The 24,964-nt window shown below is 40.0% G+C and overlaps 1 protein-coding gene across 2 annotated transcripts in view; it reads left to right on the top strand.

The window, feature by feature from the left end:
- Positions 1 to 1,837: 1,837 nt before the first annotated feature.
- The window catches only part of CNOT6L (CCR4-NOT transcription complex subunit 6 like), a 116,447-nt gene continuing 93,320 nt past the window's right edge, over positions 1,838 to 24,964 (top strand). Inside the window, exon 1 of one of the 2 annotated variants that reach the window (XM_055588875.1) lies at positions 1,838 to 1,963. Coding sequence is in view for 1 of the 2 variants with exons in the window: in XM_055588874.1 (XP_055444849.1) it covers positions 2,188 to 2,255 (68 nt within the window). In the remaining variant the exon portion in view is untranslated. Of the gene's footprint in view, positions 1,964 to 2,142; positions 2,256 to 24,964 lie in introns of those variants that run through there. The other variant, XM_055588874.1, reaches the window with a different exon arrangement.

The following is a 24,964-nucleotide window of genomic DNA, read 5'->3' as shown; positions in this document are numbered from 1 at the left end:
TGCCACTGAGGCGGGTTACTATTCTGGGCTCCTGAAGTGACTTGTTTGGCTTTGTCCATTACAAAGCCTTAGAATCAAGATCGTTAGGAGTGAGTGGAACTTCTTTTACGATTTCAGACCCATTACAGAAGCTGGTTTGGGGGTTATGTTGCTAGGCAGGGAAATGGAAACAACACAGATGGAAAACAAAGTAGCCTGCGGTCTCCTACGTCTTGAGGGGCTTCTCTAATTACTCACACTTCCTGGTGACAAAGCTGAAAATAATGCAATTCTTCTTTTGGTGGACTCTTTCAATAACTGCTCCGTTGTGGCTAAATGATGATTTGCATTTTTACAGCAACTTTTACCCCAAGAGATGAAGACATTTTACATTTAATAATAGGGCCTAAGATTAATTGCAACCAACACCACGTGTTTAGTGTGCTAAACACCGCCCCTGTGGGTGGGTGGGTGCGTGGGGAATCCTGAATACTGCTAATATACCCTTGACACTGGTTAAGTACGCAAGCCTGGAGCATGCATTGGGAAAGAGATTATGCAAAACTCTGTAAGGGCAGTATTTTGCCTCTAGAGCTGGTTTGCTTTTGGACTGCTCGTGGTAAAAGCTGAAGCTGACCCACAAAAACAAAATTAAACCCCATAAACTTAAAATGTCAAGGCCATATACGCCAAGTACACATTCATATTTCTAGTTTACACTTTGCCGTTTTCACTATGTTGCTGGCACGGCCAAGCAAATGTTAGGCTCAGAAAATAAATAAGACAGGGTTAACGTAGAGCGTCTCAGGTTCTTTTATTCACCTCTCAATGCAACTTACAGATGTTACACGTTAAAAAAAAATTAAACCACAAAAGATGTCAGGAAACATTTTCTTCGGTCACTTCCTTCATCTCACCTGGCATCCCAATCGCCACCTTGAGCAGCGCTGGCTGGGCTTCGCGGTCAGGCCGCCTCAGACGAGCGCGCAGTAAACAGCGCCGAGTCCCGGCGCGAACACTGGGTGAGGCGGATCGCTAGTGTCTTCCCGCCACCCCCCGTGGCTTTGCGGCTGTGTCTTTCTGATAACCGACCAGCCTCCCCGGCTCGGCTCTTCACTCATGCCAAGAGAAACGAGTAAGAAAACAGCAAGGGTAAAGGAGAAAATGGGCACGAGAACTGGCAGCCCCGCGCGCACGCGCACTACGGCCAAACGCGGCGCCCTGGGGGCGGGGCCAAGGCGCGGCGCTGAAGCTCCGCCTCCTCCCCCTCACCCCACCCCTCCGCGCGGGGGAGTGACTGACTCTAGCCAGCCCCTCCACGTCAATCAACCCTCCTCCTTCTCGCACTCTCCGCACCTTGTTATTAATCTCAATACCGATATCGCGCGGACGCCTCTCCCCCGACTGTCGGGGGTGTGAACGTGTGTGAGCGAGAGCGGAGGCACCGAAAGCTGGCGTCTCCGTGCAGCACTCTCGGACCCGGCAGCAGCAGGCGCAGCAGCAACCCCCGCAGCGGCGGCAGCCCCAGCGCCAGGAGGCCAAGGCCAAGGCCAGGCTCTGCGCGGCTCTCGGAGTAATAGCCGCGGCTCCAGCGGCTGCGGGGGCGCAGCTTCCTCGGGCAAGGGCCTTCGCGTCGGCGGCCGCGGCCGCGGGGCCTCTCCTGCGCGTCCAGGGTCACCGTCCCCGAAGCCCGGCGGCGCGGCCCTCGGTCCCCTCCCCGCCCCCCATCCGTCTCCTTCTCGCTCCCCTCAGCCGCCCTCCTCGCCGCCGCCTTTGCGGTTCCTCAGGCGGCCCGGCCCGGCCCGCCCGCCCCGCGTCCCCTCCGGCCGGTGCCTCTCCCCCCGGCGGGCTGCCTGCATGTCTTTGCTGCCCTCAGCCCCGCCGCCACCGCCGCCGCCGCCTCCCCCGCCGCCGCAGCACCAGCAGCAGCCGCCCCGCCGCCGCCGCCGCCGTCGCCGCCCGGACCCCGGCGCGCTGAATGCAGGTGAGGAGTGGGGCGCAGGCCCTCGGGGGACCCCAGGCCCGGGCGCTCTGCGCGCCCGTCCCGCGCGAGCCGGGATCTGGGCCCGGCCGGCCGCCACCGCCGCGGCTTCCCTTCGGGGCGGGCTGGCGGGAGCGAGGCCCGCCCGTGGGTGTTTGTGTTTGCGTCTGCGGCCGCGGCTCCGGAGGGGAAGCATCTGTGGGGGCCGGGTGCGCGCGCGTGTTTGTATGTGTGTTTCCCCTGCAGCGGGGAAATGGCTGCTGTTGCTCCTTCTGGGCCGGAGGAAGAGAATGAGGTAGAGTGTTTTCGTGCCTTCGAGTAGCATCGAGAGCGTTGGGCAGAGGAGCGCGACTCCCGGGGAAATGAGGTGGGAGAGGGCCGAATGTGCGAGGGGGTGTTGTGCAAGTTGGGACTCCGGCGGGCGGCGAGGCGGCCAGAGGACCCACAGCGAGTGGGTGTGTGTCGGGTGCGGGGCTGACCCGCGTCTCTTTCGGAGGCGGCGAAGGTTCCGGTGTGTGTGTGTGTGTGTGTGTGTGTGTGTGTGTGTGTTGGGGGGTGGTCCGCGCCCAGGGCCCGGGACTCTGGGGGCTGATTCAGAGTGTCCGGGACCCCCGAGTGGCGCGTCCCTCCCCCCTTTGTGGCCGAGGCTCCGGAGAGCCTCGCAGGTGAGAGCTGCCCCGCGGGGACCGGGGAGGGTGAGTGTGTGCGCGGCTCACGCACAGCAGCCGGGCCCGGGAGCCGCGGGTCGGGGCCGCGCCGCCGTTGCCGGGGCCGCGGCAGGAAGCGCGCTGGCCTGCAGCGAGGCCTAACCTCCTCTGCTCCCGCCCGCCCGCCGGCCGGCCTCCCTGCCTCCCGCCGGCCTCTCGGAACGCCTCGCGGGGCGCGGGGCCCTGCCTCAGGCCTGGGCAGGTGAGGGTCGGAGGCGGGACGCGCGGATCGCCGCCGCCTCAGCCGCCCCCGCGTCTCCTGAGGAGCGGCGGAGGCAGCTTTTGGCGTTCCAACAGCGAGCTCTGCCCCTCGCCGGAGGCGGGACCCGAGGGAAAGTGAATCTAAGCAGTAAATCTCGCGAAGACGCGGTGTCGAGGTCCCTTCTTTTAATCCTTTCCTTAAGGCTGTGTGTGGAGGGACGAAGTACATATTTCCTTTTTTCTTTTTTTCGTTGCAAATACTTTCCCGTTGATAATGCACTTTTTTTTTTTTTAAGATAAATTTTTTCTCAGAGGGGCGGGGGAAGAAATGGAAGCTGGCTTCCCTGTCCTGTGGTGGTGGTAGGATTGGATGGATTCTGTGCGTTTGAAATTGTTTTATCCTGCCTCCTAGGGGGAAAGGCGTGTACGCGCCGAGCTGAGGAGGTCGGTGAGGAAGAGGAAGTTACTGGAGCTGTCATCCTCCTCAGCACGGCCAACTCTCGAGCTTAGGCTGTTCAGAGATGCGTTGTGTTGAGGGAGTTTGGTACACAGGGGAAGCTCAGGACTGTATTTCAGGGGATACTGCCTTACTGGCTCTAGTTCCCTTAATTATCAATCAAGATAGTCACGTATTGAATACAAACAAGTTTTCCCTCACCGTCTCCAAAACCTAGAGCAAGCCTCCTCTTTTGTCTGCTCTAAGCGTGTGCTCTTAGAAAGCTATTTTGAGAGTAGTTTAAGCAGAACGCAGCTGTAAAGGTAGATTTGCTGCTCTCAGTGGTGTTTGGATGCTTATTTGCTATTGACTTTATCTTTCCCACTCTCCAATTACGTCTAGTTAGCTCATCTAGCTAGCTCATCTAGCTGAAAGCTCAATGGATGAAATCTTTATACAGATTCGATCCTTGTCGGCCACGCTCCGTGTCATGTCCAGAGGTTGCTCCTTTCTGAACCTGGTCTCACAAAGAAATGTTTCCCGCTGTTCGTGGGGGAAGTGTCAAGGGGAAGAGGACGAAGGGTGGCGAGCTGTTTTCTGTGACCACTACTGGAAAAACAACACACGTAGTTTAGTGGGCAGAGGACTTGTTTTAGGGACCTCAGAACTCTGGCTGTGCCATTTCTCTTAGTTCTTTCGCTTTAGGCAAGGTACCTAATGCCTCTTAAGCCTGTTTTCTTCATCAGTAACAACGAGATAAGACATTTATAGTAAGGTCCTAAGGATAAATTGAAAACAAAACAAAACAAAACAAAACTTTGGGACATAGGTGCTTAGTTAAATATTAGTTTTGTTTTTTGTTTTTTCCTCCTACAGCCCTGATTGTGGGCACTGAGAAGCGTGTAAATACAAATACTCATTGGATTACTGAGAGCAATATTATGTCACTGTATGTTAAAAATCAAGACAATAGAATATTTCAGATATACCTTTGATATACTTAATGTATTGAATATATCAAAGCAACGTTAAATGTTATATTTTAGAAGTCTTTTTCTTAGAACGAAGACTGTCAGTAAAATAGCCTAGTGTCCTAATTTATAGAGACTATCTGGTCATACTTGATTTGTTTTCATATTTTTGAATAGGGCATCTTTCAGTTTCATTTACTCTTTTTTTTGAGTTCTTGCTATGTAGTCCTGGAAAAAAATTTTAAGCTATATACAGCACATATATATTAAGACACAATCAAGTGTGAAAAAGGATCAAGGGCCTAGAGATTATTTATGAATGTAAGTGTCACACAATTCCCATGCCATTGTTTCAGTTCAAAACCAAAAGCTTTTGGAATATTTTCTTGAATGGAAGCAAAAATTTTCTATCAGTAATTTCAAAAATCTTTTATCAAAAATCAGCTTTCAGTAAGTACTGTTCCATTTTTAAAAATTCTGTGAGGAGTGGTAAATGTGTTGTTCATTTAATTTTAATTGTACTGTGGTGGGAGAAAATAGCGATATGGAAAGGTAAAGGCAACAGAGAGGTTAAATAGTTTTCTTCTTTGCTGAAGGCAGGGTGAAGATGATGTGGGAGGTTTCATTAGTTTAAATTTGTAATACCTCTGTTTACTAACACCAGGTTTCCTTAGGCCTTGTATCATTGTTGTTTATATCAGCAATGTTAAGCTTAAAAAAAACCCAAGTAAAGCATTAAAATTTTAACACATTTGTGAAGTATGTTTGTGAAGGATAGAGGGGAGAACTTAATTAGAATGGAAAATGTCATGGTTTTGTTAAACTGTATATGTTATGGGTGTGTGTGCATTTACAGTGGACAGAATTATCTGCCATATGGTTATATTTAAAGGAAAAATTATTTAAAATTAGGGATAATTTTTAATACTTTAAAAACAATAAATGGAAATGAATTTTGCCCTTAACTCAGGCAAAATTTGATAGTTTTCATTAGACATTTTGAATTATTATTAGACATGAATATTACTATAAGAAAATAATTTGTAATTTTTTAATTGGGAGAATCGAGGAAGACATTTTTCTGTTATAATCATGAAAATAAATGTTAATGAAATAATAAGTGAACAGTGAACTTTATTATTTACAGTGGGACTCTTGCTATCATTTAAAGTAGTTTGCAAGAAAATTAAGGTGGAAAATTGTTTAGGTTTTAAAATTTAATGTTACTTAAATGGGCTTTTAGATAATCTTTCCAAAATAGCCCTTATAAATGTTTTTAATTAGGGGGAATTGAAATATTTAAGATTCATGCATATTTTACTTTGGGTAATGCTAATTAGGGTAATAAATACATTCCAAAATTTCAGTGGCTCAACACACGTAAGTTTGTATTTTGCTCACATTAACAGACTAGTGCAGGTGCTCCTTGTTAGCAGGCTTGTGGCTTTTCTCCATGTGGTAATTGAGGGACATAGATGCCTTACATCTTATGTCTCCACTGTTCCCTGGAGCCTTGGAGCCCTGCCTGTAACCTACAGGACATTTAAGAACCCCCAAAGACAAACATCTGCCCACATTTCATTGGTAATAATTTGTCACAGAGCCTTATTTGAATGCAAGGGGGATGGGATTATTGTCCCTGGGTGGTGAACAGCTTGGGGCATTTCATGAAGTTATTTCAGGTGGTAGCATATATTTGTGAAATTATGTCTAAAAGGTGAATTATAATAATTAAAATTGCTTTCCTTCTTCAAAAAGTAAAGTTGTGTGAAGAGGTTGGGGAGCAGTGGGAAGAGAAGGGAAGGGGTAAGAGCCACAGGAGGAGGAGGAGAGAAGGACCTCTCTTCTAAGGTGGGTTTGAATGACAAGTAAATGTCAAGAGCTATTTAAAGATACAGATTTTACAAAGAACTTTACAACTGGATTTTATAACCTTTAGTGGGTCTCTCCTGTACTCTCCAGTTGTTGATTGCCGTTGTGGTCTACTGGGTTCTGTCTGTTTGAGTTATTTCTGTTTGTACTTTGAAAGCTGTTAACTTTGAATTTCAGTTTCTGAAGTATAGTTTCGTGGGAAACATATCCTTTGAATTGTCTTTTTCTGTTGGGATAGAGCATTATTATCATTATTATTTTAAAGAAATATCATTTAGATGGACCTTACTGTTTTTTAATGTTTTCTGTTGCTGTTTTTGTAATTCTAAAGTCATTGTAATTAATATTTTGTGAGCCTTAACCCAGAAAGAGCAATAAAATCATCAAGTAAACAACAAAGACTTAATTATTAACTTGTGCTCATGTTTCATGATGAAAATACTACAACTTTCTTTGACCACCTGCACTAATACTGAACCTTTAAATTAACTTTATTTCTGGACAACTTTAATTTTAATTGAATTGCGGTTTATTCTTTTATTGTCTAGAATTGTTCTAATGTGAAAACTTGATCTAGGTACACTTTTATTTATCTTTATTCTGAAGAATTTGATTAGGAATCTGGGGAGTTTTGTGTATTTCTGTATTCCCCAAAAGGAAGATTTTAGAGTAAGTCTGACTAACTTCTGTATGCTAAGTAATTTCTAATGTTTTGCAGTTTGAAAATTAGAAACCCTATTTGAGGGCCTATTCTGTACCCATTATTATGTTGTTGTTTAGTAACTAAGTTGTATCTGACTCTCTTGCAATCCCACGGCCTGTAGCCTGCCAGACTCCTCTGTCCACGGGATTTCCTAAGCAAGAATACTGATGCAAGTTGCCAGGGGGATCTTCTGTACCCAGGGATCAAACCCACGTCTCCTGCATTGGCAGGCAGGTTCTTTACCACTGAGCCACGAGGGAAGCCCACCCATTATTGTACTTGGTTCTAAAAAGAAAGAAATAGAAGAGACTGTTGTGAAGCTTATAGCTTATGAATAAGGGAAATAGGGCATATAATTTACTTACTTCAATACAATAAGTGAACAAGTGGGAGTTACTACAATATAAACTCTTTACAGGCATTCTGAGAGAGAGTAAGTAACAAAATGGATTGGTGGGTGGGCCAGGGACTATTCAAAGTTGAGGATTTTTTTGGTTAACAGCTTTTTTTGAGATATAATTCACTTATAGAAGTAGCCCATTTAAAATATATAACTTAGTAGTGTTTAGTATATTCACATTTGTGCCACCATCCCCAAATTTATAGAACATTGTAGTCACCTGAAATATAAATCCTGTATTCTTTATCTTTCATTTCCCCGTGTCCTTAATTCTAGGCAAACACTGATCTACTTGTATTTCCATATAAATTTTAGGATTAGCTTATCAATTTCTGCAAAGAAGCCAGCTAGCATTTTGATAGGAATTGTGTAAGTTTGTAGCTCGATTTGGGGATTATTGCCATCTTGACAATTTTAAGTAAGTCTTCCTGTTTATGAAAATGCTTTATGAAAAGTCTTTCCATTTATTTAGATCTTTAATTTGTTTTGACAATGTTCTGTAGTTTTCAGAGTATAAGTTTTAAGCTTCATTTGTTGTATTATTCCTAAATATTTTATTGTTTTAGATGCTGTTGTAAAAAGAATTCTTTATTTCATTTTTGGGCTGCTCACTGCAAATATATAAAAATACAATTGACTATTGTGTGTTGATCTTGTATTTTGCAGCCTTGCTGAACTTGATTATTAGTTCTAATAGTTGTTTTTTAAATGGATTCCCTCTGGTTTTCTGTATACCAAGGATCATGTCACCTGTAAATAAGTTTTACTTCTTTTCCAGTCTGGATGCATTTTATTTTGTTTTCTTGCTTAACTGACCTGGCTAAACCCTTCAGTCCTTTGTTGAAAAGAAGTGTCAAGAGCAGATACTCTTGTCTTGTTTCTGGTCTTGGGAGGAAAGCATTCTTTCTTCCACTGTTAACTATGATACTGGCTGTGGGGTTTTCATAGATGCTGTTTATCAGATCGAGGAAGTTTCCTTCTGTTTTAGTTCGTAGTGTTTTTATTATGAAGGGGTGTAGAGGTTGAGTTTTGAAGGAAATACAAAATAAGTGGAAAAAAAAAATGAAGATGCTAAGACCTGTAATAAGTGGCAGATAATGATGCTTAACTTGTTTGGGAAAGAGGGGCTAAGCTTTTCCCCCCTTCTTTTTCCCTCTCCCTTCTTTTCTCTCTTCGCTATCCCTTTCATGCTCTTTAATTGTCTTCCTATTAATCCGTATACACATTTGGAGGGTCTTTAATCCTTTAGTGAAGATTTTTTGAATAATTCATATTTCTTGATCAGTGGAGAATATTGCTTCTTTTGAAAACATTATTAAAAACAGTGTGGAGAATTTTTAAAATTAGTTTGATGGCTAGATTGGAGGGGGACACAGGAAGCAGGGAGAAACTAAATCATCAATGAATTACTAAACATAGAACCTTGAGATTCTTTGGAAGGACTGATGAAGCTTCGATACTTTGGCCACCTGATGCGAAGAGCTGACTCATTGGAAAAGACCCTGATGCTGGAAAAGATTGAGGGCAGGAGAAGGGGGCGACAGAGGATGAGATGATTGGATGGCATTACTGACTCAATGGACATGAGTTTGCACGAACCCTGGGAGATGGTGAAGGACAGGGAGGCCTGGTGTGCTGCAGTGCATGGGGTCGCAAAGAGCTGGACATGACTTAGTGACTGAACAACAACAAAACAATTGAAAAAAGGGAACAAACCTTTGTGGTATCAAGCGTATGTTTAATTAAGAATTCCATGTTTACTTTGAACCTGGCTGTCACCTGACTTTTTCCCCAAAACATTTCAGAATCAATTGTTTTGCTTCTGTAAGTTTTCTGCATAGTTTTCTATGAAATTTAATAGATTTTTAAAGGAAGTTTTGTGCTCCAAGGTAAGGTTATATTTCACTTGATGTAGTGATTATTCTTCATTTACTTTTTGAAATTTTAATTGTTTCCATGCAGCTACATTCTGATTAAATTTTTTTTTTTTTTTTTTTAATTTCTATCCTTCATGTTGTAAGCCTCAGAAATCAAGTAACTTTGGGTCTCAAGGCAAAAACTGATAAGTAGTAACAGAATTTTTGTTTTGTATTCTCTTTTGCACCAGGATTATTTTCATTAATCTTTTAAGTCACCTTAAAATCTCTCTACAGGTAAAATTTTATTTCTAATTTTTTGAAGAATAAGTAGTTCACTTTGCTGTGAGGCTCAATATTTCATACTAAATGGATATCTGGTAATCAGGGCTTTTAGATTGTTTTCATTTATTAACAGTAGAAATTGGTGACCCAGATTGGTGATACAAAATAGAAGTTACAACACTTTATCTTTCTTAATATTCATCTTGAACCTCTCTCTGTAATCTTACACAGCTTAGTATCTTTTTATTTTTCTTTTCCTAAATTACTTAGATTCCCTAAGTGAATAAAATAGATCAGTTATATAATACCAGTTACAAATACTGCTAAGAGAATAGAATAAATTTAGGATACACCAACCTTAATTTCTTTCTATACAAGGACTTTGTTGGGATCTTTACATATATATCCGTTGCTTTCTGATCATAATGTTTATATTTAAGTAAAACCAAAAAAACTGACAGCATATGTTGTGCTATAGATTCCTGTGTAGTGTAGTCTCCTGCAAAATTGACATACAAATTTCTGAAATAATATATTGTAATTATGTACAGAATGATAACCTTGAAATAACGAGAATGTGAATCACCAAAGTATATCTAACCTATTAATAAATATTTATTAAGTTCCTACTGGCTACATACTGTTACATTCAGGATTCTGGGGAATACGTTCAGAATATAGTCTTTCATACTAGAAAGTGGAACTTGTGTTTATTGGACTACTGAATTCTAAGAACTGTGAAAGCCATCCCCTTCACTTTTAAATATGTAATCTAAATTAGTATACATAAAATTCCTATGAATGAGACAGTCTGATTCTCATTCTCTTGCTGCTTAAGAATGTGAGCCTTCGATCCTTCACTTTTCTAGTTCTTGGGAAAATTATTTAACTTCTCCATGGTTCAGTTTCCTCATCCGTAATAGGGAGATAGTAATTGATAGTCCTTATCTTACAGGGTTTTTGTGAGGGTTAAATGAAATAGTCATAAAGTGCTTAGAACAGTGTGGCACATCAGAAGTGAAAAAGCAAAGCAAAACTAGAAAACTCTTATGTGATAGCTATGACTGTCTCTTATTGTTAGGGAGCCATACAAGTTAAATAACAAACCTTAAACATTGAAAAACCAGTATTTAAAACAAGGTCTGTTTGACTCCAAAATATTTACTCTTGACACCACTTTCACGTAGAGTGGATGTAAGCCTAAATAAGTAGTTAGCTAGTGAAGGCAAGTATGCTAAGTAACAAAGAACATTAAGTGCTGTATCATATACCAGAGTACATATGGGTGTGTAGCCTACAGGGATACAGACAGGAGGTAGAAGTTGATCTCACCTGTATAGTTAGAAGGAAAGAAAGGAAAAGTTAATGGATTACTTCAGCGTTCTTGCTTGTTTCCCAACATCCATTATTGCTGTTTTAACTTCTGTTTCTTTGTATGTGTTATCACCAGAGAAATCCTTGAAAGATTTATTCAGTATTTAAAATTCTTAATAATGTTACTATTTTTTGGTTGTCTATTTTGTGCTAAGGATAGGAGTTGGCAAAATTTGTATGTGAAAGGCCATAAGGTAAACATTTTGGCTCTGTGGGTCGCAAGATCTCCGTTCTGTATTCTTCTTTGGTTTCTTTCTTTCTTTTTTGTTAAATAAACAATCCTTTAAAAATGTAAAACCATTCATTGCTTGCAGGCCAAGCCATAGTTTATTGACTCCTGTGCTAGGAGATTTTTTACATGAATTAACTTCTCTTTAGAATCTTGGCAAAATTGAAATTATCAATTCCTATTTTGTATTTGAGGAAACTGAAGCTTAGAGAGGCAAATTTGATGAAAGTCACATAGCAAATAAATGACACAAGAGGTCGAATTCAGATTTAGGTCATGGGAATTCCTCAACTTGTCTGCTTTCCAGCATATCCTGCTGCTACTTACTGCTTTTGGAATAAAATGGAGCTTTCATAACATTATATGTGAGGCTCATTATGATTTTGTCCCCTTGTACCTTTCCAGTTTTATTGTTTATTACTCCTCTCTCTTCAAACATATTCTTGAGCCTAGCCAAAATGAGTGACTTTTATATAGTCTGGTTTGTGCTTTATATGTGCTTACAATACCTTATACTTTATGATCTCACGGACTTCTTTAATAATTCACGTTAGGTGCTCCAACTCCAGGAAACCTTGCCTCCTCCCCCTTCTAGTCTTTGCTTTATCCTCTTTCTCTGTGCTCCCCTAGCATCTGTGCATCCCTCTTTTGTGATATTTACCATACTGCCTTGTATTTACGTGGTTTATGTCTCTGCTTTCTCATTAGACAGATTTTTAAAGAATATTTATTTGACTGCACCAGGTCTTAGTTGTGGCATGCAAGATCTTTAATTGCGGCATTTGGGATCTAGTTCCCTGACCAGGGGTTGAACCCCAGGCTTCAGCATTATGAACATGGAGTCTTAGCCAGTGGACCACCAAGGAAGTCTGTGTGCTAAGTCACTTCAGTCATATCCGACTCTTTGCAACCCAACGGACTGTAGCCCTCCAGGCTCTTTTGTCCATAGGATTCTCCAGACAAGAAGGAGTGGGTTGTCATTCCTTCTTCCAGGAGATCTTCCTAACCCAGGGATTGAACCAGTGTCTCTTATATCTGCAGGCAGGTTCTTTACCACTGGCGCCACCTGCGAAGCCAAAAGGAGTCTCCTAGACTGAGATTTAAGTATTTGTTACAAAGTAGGAGCTTAACCCCTACTATGTACTAAGTGTTTAGTATATTTTAGGGGCCTAGTAACTGTTTATTGAATGAATGAATCAAATGTCATTGCAAATCATAGAAGTTATATCAGCAAATATGTAGTAGCAGCAAGTCATGCATCCAGATTCCAGGAGGAAGAGGACATTGAGTTAATATCTGGTTAAATTCTGGAATTTCAGTGCGAACAAGGGAGGTGATAAGGCAAACTGGAGCATGATTATTATGGAGGTGTTTGAGGAATTTCAGTTTGATCCTAGGTTTAACTGTAGAGCACCAGGTGGCTTTTTACATCTATAAATTAGATTTCTCTTATTAATATGTGAATTTTATGTCATGATATTGTTTGAATGATATAGGACATGGCTATAGAATTGTTTTAATAACTATTAATAGTTATTGCAGATATGGCTCTAGAATCATGTCATTATCAATACTATTAAAGACATTGGGAGCATTGAGTGATATGGAGAGATTGGGGCAGTTTGAAAATAATTATTTAAGAAGATTAATCTGGTTGAGGTATGCAGAATCAGTTAAGATCAGAATGAGAGAAGAGAGGCTCTTTTTTAAAGAATTAAAATATGAAGTGATACGTCAGGAGAGAGATCTGTGTCAATTGGGATAGAAAAGAAAGCTTTTAAGTGACATCAGTGATTGAAAATGAAGGAAGAAGTCAGAGGCAGCTGAAAAATCTGGAGGAGGATATGATTTGGGGAAGAAAATTTTGAATTTTGTATTAGACAAACTGATTAAAATTGGAATTTATTTATTTTTGTCTGAATTTAGGCCCTGCTTACTTTATGCCTGAGTAAATAGAATACGCTATGATTGGTTTTCCCTTCCTCTGTCTAATGTGTGGGTGTTGAGCTTGGATATGAGTGGATGTTTGCTTGTATGGACTCTTTGGCAGTCTGGAGGAGACTGTGGAGCCTTTTTAGAATAATGATTTTAACTGAATGAAATAAGATTAAAAAGGAATGTGTTATATTGAAATACATAAAAATAAATATGATATATTAATACATGTGCCCCTTTATCAATGCAGTTAAAAAAACAAGATCTAGCAGTGAGTCTAATAACTACCATAATTTTAAAGTAGTGATATATATGTAGATGATATTTTGAGGTATATGTAACAACTAACGTTATATGAAAATACAACTTGTATTAGTGATAAAAATCCTGGGTACTGCTAGTATTACTATGGTAGATTGTCTAGGTCTGGCTGAAAGAGGTACTAAACTTAAATTAGAGGTTAGTGAACCTAGGGATAAAATTTTTTTTCTTTTACAAATTTACATTCTCTGAGATTTATGGATCCCAGGTCAATAATCTTTGCTGTATTGTCTCCTGGTTTCAATTTGCTGTATTTATTTTTGTCATATTATTCTTTTTCTTTGCAGATGGCAATATTTTTTCATGTTTACTTTTGCAAATAATTATGTACTCTTTGTGTAAAAAGAAAAGATGCTAAAGAGCATAATTTTCTGGTTATCCTGTCTCATGGAAATCAAGACTGTTAGTATAATATGTATAGGAATAGATATACATTATATTTCTGGGTAATATGACCTTATATAACCATATTAACATAATAAACTTTGTTGTTGTTCAGTCACTCAGTCGTGTCTGACTCTTTGAGACCCTTGGACTGCACACGCCAGGCCTCCCTGTCCTTAACCATCTCCCGGAGCTTGCTCAATCTCATGTTCGTTGAGTCGCTGATGTCATCCCCTTCTCTTCCTGCCTTCAGTCTTTACCAGCATCAGAATCTTTTCTGAGTCAGTTCTTCACATCAGGTGGCCCAGCTATTGGAGCTTCAGCTTCAGCATCAAACCTTCCAATGAAAATTCAGGCTTAATTTCCTTTAGGATTGACTGGTTTGATCTTGCAGTCCAAGGGACTGTCAAGAGTCTTCTCAAACATCGTAGTTCAAAAGCATTATGATCCAGCTCTCACATCCATATATAACTACTGGAAAAACCATTGCTTTGACTATAGAGACCTTTGTTGGCAAAGCAACGTCTCTGCTTCTTATAGGTTCTAGGTTCTTCATACCTTTTTCTTCCAAGGAGAAAGTGTCTTTTAATTTCATGCTGCAGTCACCATCTGCAGTGATTTTGGAGCCCAAGAAAATAAAGTCGGTCATGTTTCCATTGTTTCCCCATCTATTTGCCATGAAGTGATGGTACTGGATGGCATGATCTTCGTTTTTGAATGTTGAGTTTTAAGCCAGCTTTTCACTCTCCTTTTTCACTTTCATAATAAATTAAAAGACACTTACTCCTTGGAAGTAAAGTTATGACCAACCTAGACAGCATATTCAAAAGCAGAGACATTACTTTGTCAACAAATGTCTGTCTGGTCAAGGCTATGGTTTTTCCAGTGGTCATGTATGGATGTGAGAGTTGGACTATAAAGAAAGCTGAGCGCCGAAGAATTGATGCTTTTGAGCTGTGGTGTTGGAGAAGACTCTTGAGAGTCCCTTGGACTGCAAGGAGATCCAACCGGTCCATCCTAAAGGAGATCAATCCTGGGTGTTCATTGGAAGGACTGATGCTAAAGCTGAAACTCCAGTACTTTGGCCACCTGATGTGAAGAATTGACTCATTTGAAAAGACCCTGATGTTGGGAAAGATTGAGGTCAGGAGGAGAAGGGGATGACAGAGGATGAGATGGTTGGATGGCATCACCGACTCAACGGACATGGGTTTGGGTGGATTCTGGCAGTTGGTGATGGACAGGAAGGCCTGGCGTGCTGCAGTTCATGGGGTCGCAAAGAGTTGGACACGACTGAGCAACTGAACTAAACTGATACTGTTATTAAAACTTGCTTTTTGATTTAACATTATATTATTGACAGTTTTTCTATCAGATATGCATTAAAAATTCATAGCTTAAAAAAATTGAGATATATGTCACAAACACAAAATTCACCATTTTCAAGTGTACACTTCGGTGGTTTTAGTGTTTTCACTGTGTTGTGAACCACCACTATTAATTTCAGAACATTTCCATCACCCTCAAAGGAATCTCATACCTATTAGCAGTTCAAATTTTCCCATTCATTAATTTGCTGGCAACTACCAATGTGCTTTCTGTCTTTGTAAATTTACCTATTCAGGGCATTTAATGTAAATGGAATCATATAATGTGTGACCTTTTGTGTCTGGCTTTTTTAACTTAGCATAATGTTTTCGAGATTATGACATGTTGAAGCAAGAAACATGACTTCATTCCTTTTTATGCCATTGTATGGATATGGGCTTCCCTGGTAGCTCAGACGGTAATGAATCTACCTGGAATTCAGGAGTTTGATCCTTGGGTCGGGAGGATCTCCTGGAGAAGGGAATGGCTAGCCACTCCAGTTTTCTTGCCTGGAGAATTCCATGGACAGAGGAGCCTGATGGGCTACAGTCCATGCGGTCACAAAGAGTTGGATAGACAATATTTTACCTGTTCGCAGCTGATAAATATTTGGGTTGGTGCCAGTTTTTTGGCTGTTAAAAATAATTCTCCTATAAATATTCATGTAAAGGTTTTTTTTTTTCTTTGGACATAAATTTTCTTTTCTTGAGTATATCACTAGGAGTGGAATTACTGGATCATCTGTATTTCTGGGTTTAACTTTTTGAGTAACTGACAGACTTTTCCACAGCAGCTGCATCATTTTATATTTCCATGTATCATTTTTTTTTAAGTAAAAAATTTTTTTTAAATTTATTTTTAATTGAAAGATAATTGCTTTGCAGTATTGTGTTGGTTATCCTTTTTAATGACTGAATTGTAGTCAATTTTATTGATGTGCTGTATAATTCAGTCCCCTATTGATTGGCAATTAATTGATTTCCTTATTTTCTGCAGTTATTAACAAACACCTTTGTCTACTGTTTTAAAGAGTAAATTTCTAAAAGTGGACTTGCTAGATTAAAATGATTTCACATTCAAAATTTTGATATCAGGTTGCACTTTTATGCTCCTACCTGTTGTGTCTATTTCCCCACACTTTGATATTCTTAATCTTTGCTATTTTGATAATAAAGTCACATGATTAAAAAAGTCTTCAACTGATGATTAGTGGAGTTACATTTTTTTCCACTTTTTTTGGTCATTGTATTTCTTTTGTGATTTGCATGATCATGACCTTTAACCCTAATTTTTCCTTTGAGAGGTTCACATTTTTTTCTTATTGATTTGTAAAAGCTGTTTGTATTTTAGAAACATTACCTCATTGCCCATAAAAAATATTAGAGACCTTTTGCTCCACTTTGCTCTTGAGTTTATGACTTTGCTCTTTGTCTTATGGACATTGAAAATTTTTTATGATGTTTAATTTGCCATTGTTTTTCTTTAGTCTTTCCCTTGCTTTGAAAAGTCTTTTTTTACTCCAAAATTACAAGATTATTATTCTTCGTTTTCTTCTAGAAATGTCTAAAACTTGTCATGGTTTAGTAGAAGCAGTTTAGATTTTGCAGTTGGATTTAGCCATGTTTAAATTCCAGTCCAGTCACTCACTAGCTGTGAGGTGTTGGATGTTTCACAACTTCTCTGTATTTCAGCTTTCTCATTGGTAAAATGGCAATTAACAAGTAGTTTATAATTTTAGAAAAATTAAATGTATAATGCACGCAAATCATTTAGCACAGTATCTGGACATATACTGGGCTTTCGATACATGTTTTCTTCTGTCACATTTATAAACTCTTATCTTCCTTCAGCCTACTTAAAATCTAATTCTGAAGATAAGATGGGAAAGTTTCAAGAAGAGAATGGTCCTCAGTTTTTAAAACCAGAGAACCACGCAGAATGAATATTGACTGAAAAAGGGATTGAAAATCAGTTTAGTAATTTGAGTACATATATGTTTAATAAGAATACTTTTTTATTAGAGTGGTAAGAGAGACAGACATATTTTAATAGGATGAGGACTAAATAAAGCCATACAATGTACTCAGTCATGTCCGACTCTCTGCAACCCCGTGGACTTCAGCACACCAGGCTTCCCTGTCCATCGCCAACTCCCAGAGCTTGCTCAAACCCATGTCCATTGAGTTGGTGATGCCATCCAACCATCTCATCCTTTTCATCCACTTCTCTTCCTGCCTTCAGTCTTTCCCAGCATCAGGGTCTTTTCAAATGAGTCCTTCATATCAGATGGCCAAACTATTGGAGCATCAGTTTCAGCGTCAGTCCTTCCAATGAATATTCAAGACTGATTTCCTTTAGGATTGACTGGTTTGATCGCCTTGCTGTTCAAGGGACTCTTTCAAGAGTCTTTTCCAACACCACAATTCAAAAGCATCAGTTCTTCCATCTCAACTTTCTTTATGATCCATCTCTCACACCCATACATGACTACTGGAAAAACCATAGCTCTGACTGTACAGACTTTTGTTGGCAAAGTAATGTCTCTGCTTTTTAATATGCTGTCTAGATTTGTCATGGCTTTTCTTCCAAGGAGCCAAGTGTCTTTTAGTTTCATGGCTGCAGTCACCACCTGCAGTGATTTTGGAGCCCCGCAAAGTAAAGTCTCTCACTGTTTCCATTGTTTCCCCGTCTATTTTCCATGAAGTGATGGGACCAGATGCCATTATCTTCGTTTTTTTGAATGTTGAGTTTTAAGTCAGCTTTTTCACTCTCTTTTTTCTCTTCCATCAAGAGGCTCTTGAGTTCTCCTTTGCTTTCTGCCATAAGGATGGTGTGTCATCTGCATATCTGAGGTTATTGATATTTCTCCCAGCAATCTTGATTCCAGCTTGTGGTTCATCCAGCCCAGCGTTTCTCATGATATACTCTACATATAAGCTAAATAAGCAGGGTGACAATATATAGCCTTGACGTACTCCTTTTCCAATTTGGAACCAGTCAGTTGTTCCATGTCTGGTTCTGACTGTTGCTTCTTGGCCTGCATACAGATTTCTCAGGAGGCAGGTAAGTTGGTCTGGTATTCCCATCTCTTTAAGAATTTTCCACAGTTTATTGTGATCCATACAGTCAAAGGCTCTAATGTAGTCAATGAAGCAGAAGTAGATGCTTTAGTCCAAGAAGTAGAAATAGATCACATGAAAGATGATTTTCACAAATGCAGCATGTATCTATCATTAGTATATCTCTGAGGAATAGTTGTGATTCTTCCTTTTTCTCTCATTGGTGGAATGTTGGTTAGAGGATAGGGTTACCAGTACAACATATATTGTGTGTATAAATTGTACACAAACTTAGGTCATTTTTACTGCTATTAGTTACAAATTACAATGCTTGTAGCACATTTCACAGTCATCAACCCCTGAAGACTGTTGGTCCATTCAAATTTTATTCTTCCTGGTAGCTTATTGTTGAACTTACACATTTCTTTATTAAACTACAGTTTTTTTGTAAATAGTTAAATATTCTTTGTGGTAAGCAACTTTAAGTACATTTTAGAAAGAGATGGGAAAGATGTAAATGTTTACAATGTGGTAATCATTGTTTACCTTTTCCTCATCTTTCCTAGACTATAAGGTTTTTGGGCCAAGGAACACAGTTCTAGTAATTAAAGATATAATGGATTTTTGATATGTTTTTAAAGCATTGAATTTTGTTTTAGTCTTTTTTAAAACAACCTCAGAGTTTTAAAAATTTGTTAATAAAACTCTTGGCGTTCATCATATGAAGAAATAAAAGACATGGATTATGTGCAACTGGGTTTTAGAAAATGATACCAAATTTTATTCCTTGATCCTGGATAACTGTCTGTTGTTCCTATACCGTGCTCATTTTGTCAGCCTCAAAACAAGAAGGAGGAAATTCTGTATTGGTTAGCTCAGGAGGAAGGTAATGAGTTTAAGTAACAAAACAGGAAATTTGTTCTTCTGTGACCTTTGATGCATTTGTGAATTTGGCATTTTGACAATAGGGTTGAAATTTAGAAGAGTTTCATATTTAGTTTACTTTGTTGCTTTTGCAGAGTACCTACCTGTCAGGGAAAAACAGGACTCCAAGTTAAAGGCTCCGCTGCCTTTGTGGGAAATAATGGACAATACTCTTCGTTTTGCTGACAAAATCTGGGTATCTGTGTTTTACAATGGCTGGGTTTTGCTTTCACATACAGCCAGAGTATCCTTTTCCTGGAACCAAGCGTGACTCAAAGCCTTTGTAAGTTCTCCTATTCTTTATCCTTTTAAGCAACTATTTTAGGAACTGTTTTAAAGCTGACACCCCTCCCGTTCAAATCTTTTCCTCTCAGTACAAAGCACCACCTTCTTGGCAGTCTTTTGTATGAGTGGAGTGGGTACTCTCCTTAGGCATTTATTTCTGTCAAAAAGTGGATTAGCTGCATTGTTTAATGCTATCTCGTTAGGATCAGTGTAAATCTGCATTGGCCTTGCCTTTTAAATTCTTTCATAATTAAGATGCTGGCACCTTGGAACTCTTTCCTGGATGGAGCTTTTCTTTGTGCCTTTTATTGAGTCTGATCCTGGAGTTTAGTTACTAAGGTTTTTCAGTTTTATTTCACTGTTTTAAATGGAGATTTGTAGATTTAGATACAGCTTTTCCAAATTCTAAACTCTGGTTCTCAGATAAGTGAGACTTTTTAACACCTCTCTATGTATATTTGGCTATGTATATCTAAGGCAGGTTGCTGTTTTTCAGTCGATAAATCTTGTCCAACTCTTGTGACCCTATGAGCTGCCACACTCCAGGCTTCTCTGTCCTTCACTGTCTCCTGGAGTTTGCTCAAACTCATGTCCATTGAATTGATGATTCCATCCAACCATCTTGTCCTCTGTTGCCTCCTTTCCTCTTGCCCTCAGTCTTTTCCAGCATCAGGGTCTTTTCCAATGAATCCGCTTGGTTGTTCACATTTTGTTCAGGTCAAAAAGTATGGGACAGTGATTATGATTACTCTCAGACTTTGATGTTAGTCAAGAAAACTTCGTATTCAAGATTTAATTAAATTATTTCCCCCAAAGAAATAGAAAAGCTATTATGAAAAGGGTTCATTAGTTAAATCCTTAGTTTTTGATTCAGCTATCATGTTCAGTTTTCTAGTAATGGAAACCAAATGTTGTCTTGAATTAGTTGTTTAAATTTTCTTGAATGAGTTGTTTAAATTTTCTTGATGTAATACAACTTTCATAGTTAATACACAGATGGTTTTTTTGCTTATATAAACCAACGTACGGAGAAGGCAATGGCAACCCACTCCAGTACCCTTGCCTGGAAAATCCCATGGGTGGAGGAGCCTGGTAGGCTGCAGTCCATGGGGTCACTAAGAGTTGGACACGACTGAGAGACTTCACTTTCACTTTTCACTTTCATGCATTGGAGAAGGAAATGGCAACCTACTCCAGTGTTTCTCGCCTGGAGAATCCCGGGGACGGCAGAGCCTGGTGGGCTGCCGTCTCTGGGGTCGCACAGAGTCGGATACAACTGAAGTGACTTAGCAGCAGCAGCAGCAGCAGCAGCAAGGCAGAACCTGAAATTAGAAGATAGGAGAAAGAAAAAGATGAAGTATTCTGTTTTGTTATGAAGTATTAGCATAATACTTCACATATAACGCATTGGACTAAGTCCAATTTTTCTAGTAGATTTGTTATTTCAAGTCATAGGAACTTTCATACTCTTGATGTGCTTACTTTTAAACAGTGTGTGACTTATCTATATGATCTGTGATCGTTTTACAAATGCCCTTGTAGCCTGTCGCAGTTTGGGTGTGAACATACTTACTCTTCACTTTCTTTATGCTAGCAAAGATGTTTTCATTTCTGGTATGTTCAAAACAACAGACTTTGCTGTGGATTCTTAGTATGCTTTCAGATTGCACAGAGAACTGGTTGAGGAGAATAATAAGTATTCTTTGAGTAATACTTATTACTGATTAGCAGTTTTAGGAGAATGCTTGCAGTGAATTTTCTGATCTTAAATTGTAGACATCTTTAAGAATAGAAGGGCTTCCCTTGTGGCTCAGCTGGTAAAGAATCCGCCTGCAGTGTGGGAGTCCTGGGTTCAATCCTTGGGTTGGGAAGATCCCCTGGAGAAGAGAAAGGCTACCCACTCCAGTATTCTGGCCTGGAGAATTCCATGGACTGTATAGTCCATGGGGTCACAAACAGTCAGACACGACTGAGTGACTTTCACTTCCACTTGAGAATAGAATACTTTTGCTTGTGTTTTTTATCCTCTAACTTTGGTAGATTAACTATGGTGGAGAAGAGGAATTCAAAGGAGAAATCCTGGCAATCAGATATAGTGACCTTTTATGATAAGTACGTTAAGGACAGTGCTGGAGAATAGACCAACAACTTTGCTTGTTTATTTTTGAACACATGCCAGATGTGTTGGATAGTTCCCTCTTGACTACATAATAGCATCTTGAGTATATAACAGTATGGAAATTTTTTTCTCATCCTGTGTTTTTTTTTTTTTTTTTCCTGCTTACCTGGGTATCTTACAACTGTCCTTCAAAGAGGGATATGAGGGCTGTGGAATTAAATCCTCAGAGAATTTGGCAGATAAGAGTATAAAATATAAAAATCCCAAACCATTTTTCTTATTTTGTCATTGTATTTGTGATTGAAGTAGGAAATGAAAGAGGGGAACTGCTAGTGTGAGAATTCATTAGAGAAATGGGAAAATATTTTCCCTTGTGTTATCTCAAAGTTTGTTGAATAATAAGCCACACTGTAATGGATGTTACATTTGTTGTGCCTGTAACAGAAAATAGAACTTTCTGAGTTACTGTGTACTCCAGGTTACTTGGATTTGGAATGTTAGGAATATGATTTCATGTTAGGAATATGATTTCAATAGAATTTGGGTAGCCCTGGATCTCTGACTGTACTCTCATTTGCCTATCTATCCAGCTAGTTAGAGTTGTACTTGTCTCTTTGGGGTTTCTTTTTTCTTTTTCTTTTATTGGAGTGTAGTTGATTTGCTGTGTTGTATTAGTTCTTTTTCTGACTTCACTTAGTATGATAGTCTCTGGGTCCATCCATGTTGCTGCAAATGGCATTATTTCATTCTTTTCTTATGGTTGAGTAATAGTCTAGCTGTAAATCTTTATCCCTTTCTCCATCCATGGGGGAATCTTCTTTATCCATTCCTCTGTCCTTGAGGTTTCTGAGGGGACTATATACATGAAGAAAAATGACAGTTGAATTAGCAATTTATTAATATACAGGCTTTGTGGTGAGCTGTTTTAAAGTCAAGACCTGTATAGACCTCCTACTCCTCAACTCTTCTGTTTCTAGATGAACTTCTTGAAAAATCAATTTTCCTAAGAATCATTTTGCTGAAATTACCAAAATTAATTCCATTCACTCAGCAAAATTATTTTGAAATTTATTCATGTTGTTGGGTATATCAATTGGTTGATCTTTTTTCCCATTTTCCATAAACGTCTTTTATTTTTGTTTTTATTCTTTTAACCTTTTTAAAAAATTGTGGTTAATTTATAGCGTTGTGTATGTTTCAGGCATACAGAAAAGTGATTCAGATATGTGTGTATATATATGTGCGTGTGTATACATATATATTTTCAAATTTTATTCCATTATATCATTCAGTTCAGTTCAGTCGCTCAGTTGCGTCCGACTCTTTGCGACCCCATGAATTGCAGCACGCCAGGCCTCCTTGTCCATCACCAACCCCCAGAGTTCACTCAGACTCATGTGCATCGAGTCGGTGATGCCATCCAGCCATCTCATCCTCTGTCGTCCCCTTCTCCTCCTGCCCCCAATCCCTCCCAGCATCAGAGTCTTTTCCAGTGAGTCAACTCTTCACATGAGATGGCCAAAGTACTGGAGTTTCAGCTTTAGCATCATTCCTTCCAATGAACACCCAGGACTGATCTCCTTTAGAATGGACTGGTTGGATGTCCTTGCAGTCCAAGGGACTCTCAAGAGTCTTCTCCAACACCACAGTTCAAAAGCATCAATTCTTCAGCACTCAGCCTTCTTCAGAGTCCAACTCTCACATCCATACATGACCACTGGAAAAACCATAGCCTTGAGTAGATAGATGGACCTTTGTTGGCAGAGTAATGTCTCTGCTTTTGAATATGCTCTCTAGGTTGGTCATAACTTTCCTTCCAAGGAGTAAGTGTCTTTTAATGTCATGGCTGCAATCACCATCTGCAGTGATTTTGGAGCCCCCAAAAATAAAGTCAGCCACTGTTTCCACTGTTTCCCCATCCATTTCCCATGAAGTGATGGGACTATTATAAGATGTTAAATATAGTTCTTGCACTATATATATAGTAGGACTTTGTTGTTCACCACTATATATATAGTGGTTTGTATATATGTGTGTTAATCCAGAACACCTAATTTATCTCCCCTCTCCCTCTGATGTCCCCCTTGGTACCATAAGTTTGTTTTCTGTGTCTGTTTTGTAAATAAGTTCACGTGTGTCATTTGTTAGATTTCACATTTAAAAGTGATACCATGTGATACTTTGGAGACAGGAATGGCAATCCACTCCAGTATTCTTGCCTGGAGAATCCCATAGACAGAGAGGCCTGGCAGGCTACAGCCCATGGGGTTGCAAAAAGTCAGGCACAACTGAGCAACTAACACTATCCCTGACTTTGGGCTTCCCTAAAAGCTCAGTTGGTAAAGAATCTGCCTATAATGCGGGAGACCTGGGTTCGATCCCTGGGTTGGGAATATCCCCTGGAGAAGGGAAAGGCTACCCACTCCAGTATTCTGGCCTGGAGAATTCCATGGACTACGGTCTATGGGGTCGCAAAGAGTCGGACACGAATGAGAGATCAGAACACACGTGATATTTGTCTTTCTCTGTCTGACTTTGCTTAGTATGATAATCTCTAGTTCCATCTGTGTTGCTCCAAATGGCATTATTTCTTGGACTTCCCTGATAGCTCATTTGGTAAAGAATCTGCCTGCAATGCAGGAGATCCCAGTTCGATTCCTGAATCAGGAAGATCCCTGGAGAAGGGATAGGCTACCCACTCCAGTATTGTTGGGCTTCGCTGGTTATTTCATTATTTCATTCTTTTTATGGCTTAATTGATATTCCATTGTATATATGTACCACATCTTTAATCCTCTGTAGGTGGACATTTAGTTTGCTTCTGTATATTGACTGTTCCTGTAGTTATGTACAGGTGTGAGTTGGACTGTAAAGAAAGCTGAGCACCGAAACATGGATGTTTTCAAACTCAGGTGCTTGGAGAAGACTCTGCAAGTCCGTTGGACAGCAAGTAGATCAAACCAGTTAGTCCCAGAAGAAATCAATTCTGGATATTCATTGGAAGGACTGGTGTGGAAGCTCCCATATTTGGCCACCTGATGCGAAGAGCTGACTCATTGGAAAAGATCCTGATGCTGGGAAAGATTGATGGCAGGAGGAGAAAGGTGACAGAGATGGTTGGATGGCATCACTGACTCAATGGACATAAGTTTGAGCAAACTCAAGGAGAAAATGAAGAGCAGGGAAGCCTGGTGCGCTGTAGTCCATAGGGTTACAAAGAGTGGGACACAACTTAGCGACTGAGCAACAACAACAAATGGTGCTGCAGTGAATATTGAGATGCACATATTGTTTCAAATTAGGGTTTTCTTCAGATGTATGCCCAGGAATGAGATTGCAGAATCATGTGGTAACTCTGTTTTTAGTTTTTTAAGCAACCTCTGTCTGTTCTCCATAGTAGTTGTACCAATTTACATTCCCACCAATGGTGTAGAGGGGTTCCTTTTTTTCCACACTGTCTCCAGCATTTATTATTTGTAGACTTTTGGGTGATGGCCATTCTGTTTCATGGTGATAAGTCATTGTAGTTTTGTTTTCCATTTCTCTGATAGTTAGAAATGTTGAGAATCTTTTCA

This window comes from Bubalus kerabau, chromosome 7, assembly GCF_029407905.1.
Source record: "Bubalus kerabau isolate K-KA32 ecotype Philippines breed swamp buffalo chromosome 7, PCC_UOA_SB_1v2, whole genome shotgun sequence".
In the NCBI taxonomy this organism is placed as follows: Eukaryota; Metazoa; Chordata; class Mammalia; order Artiodactyla; family Bovidae; genus Bubalus; species Bubalus kerabau.
This window is presented reverse-complemented; position numbering and strand designations above follow the sequence as displayed.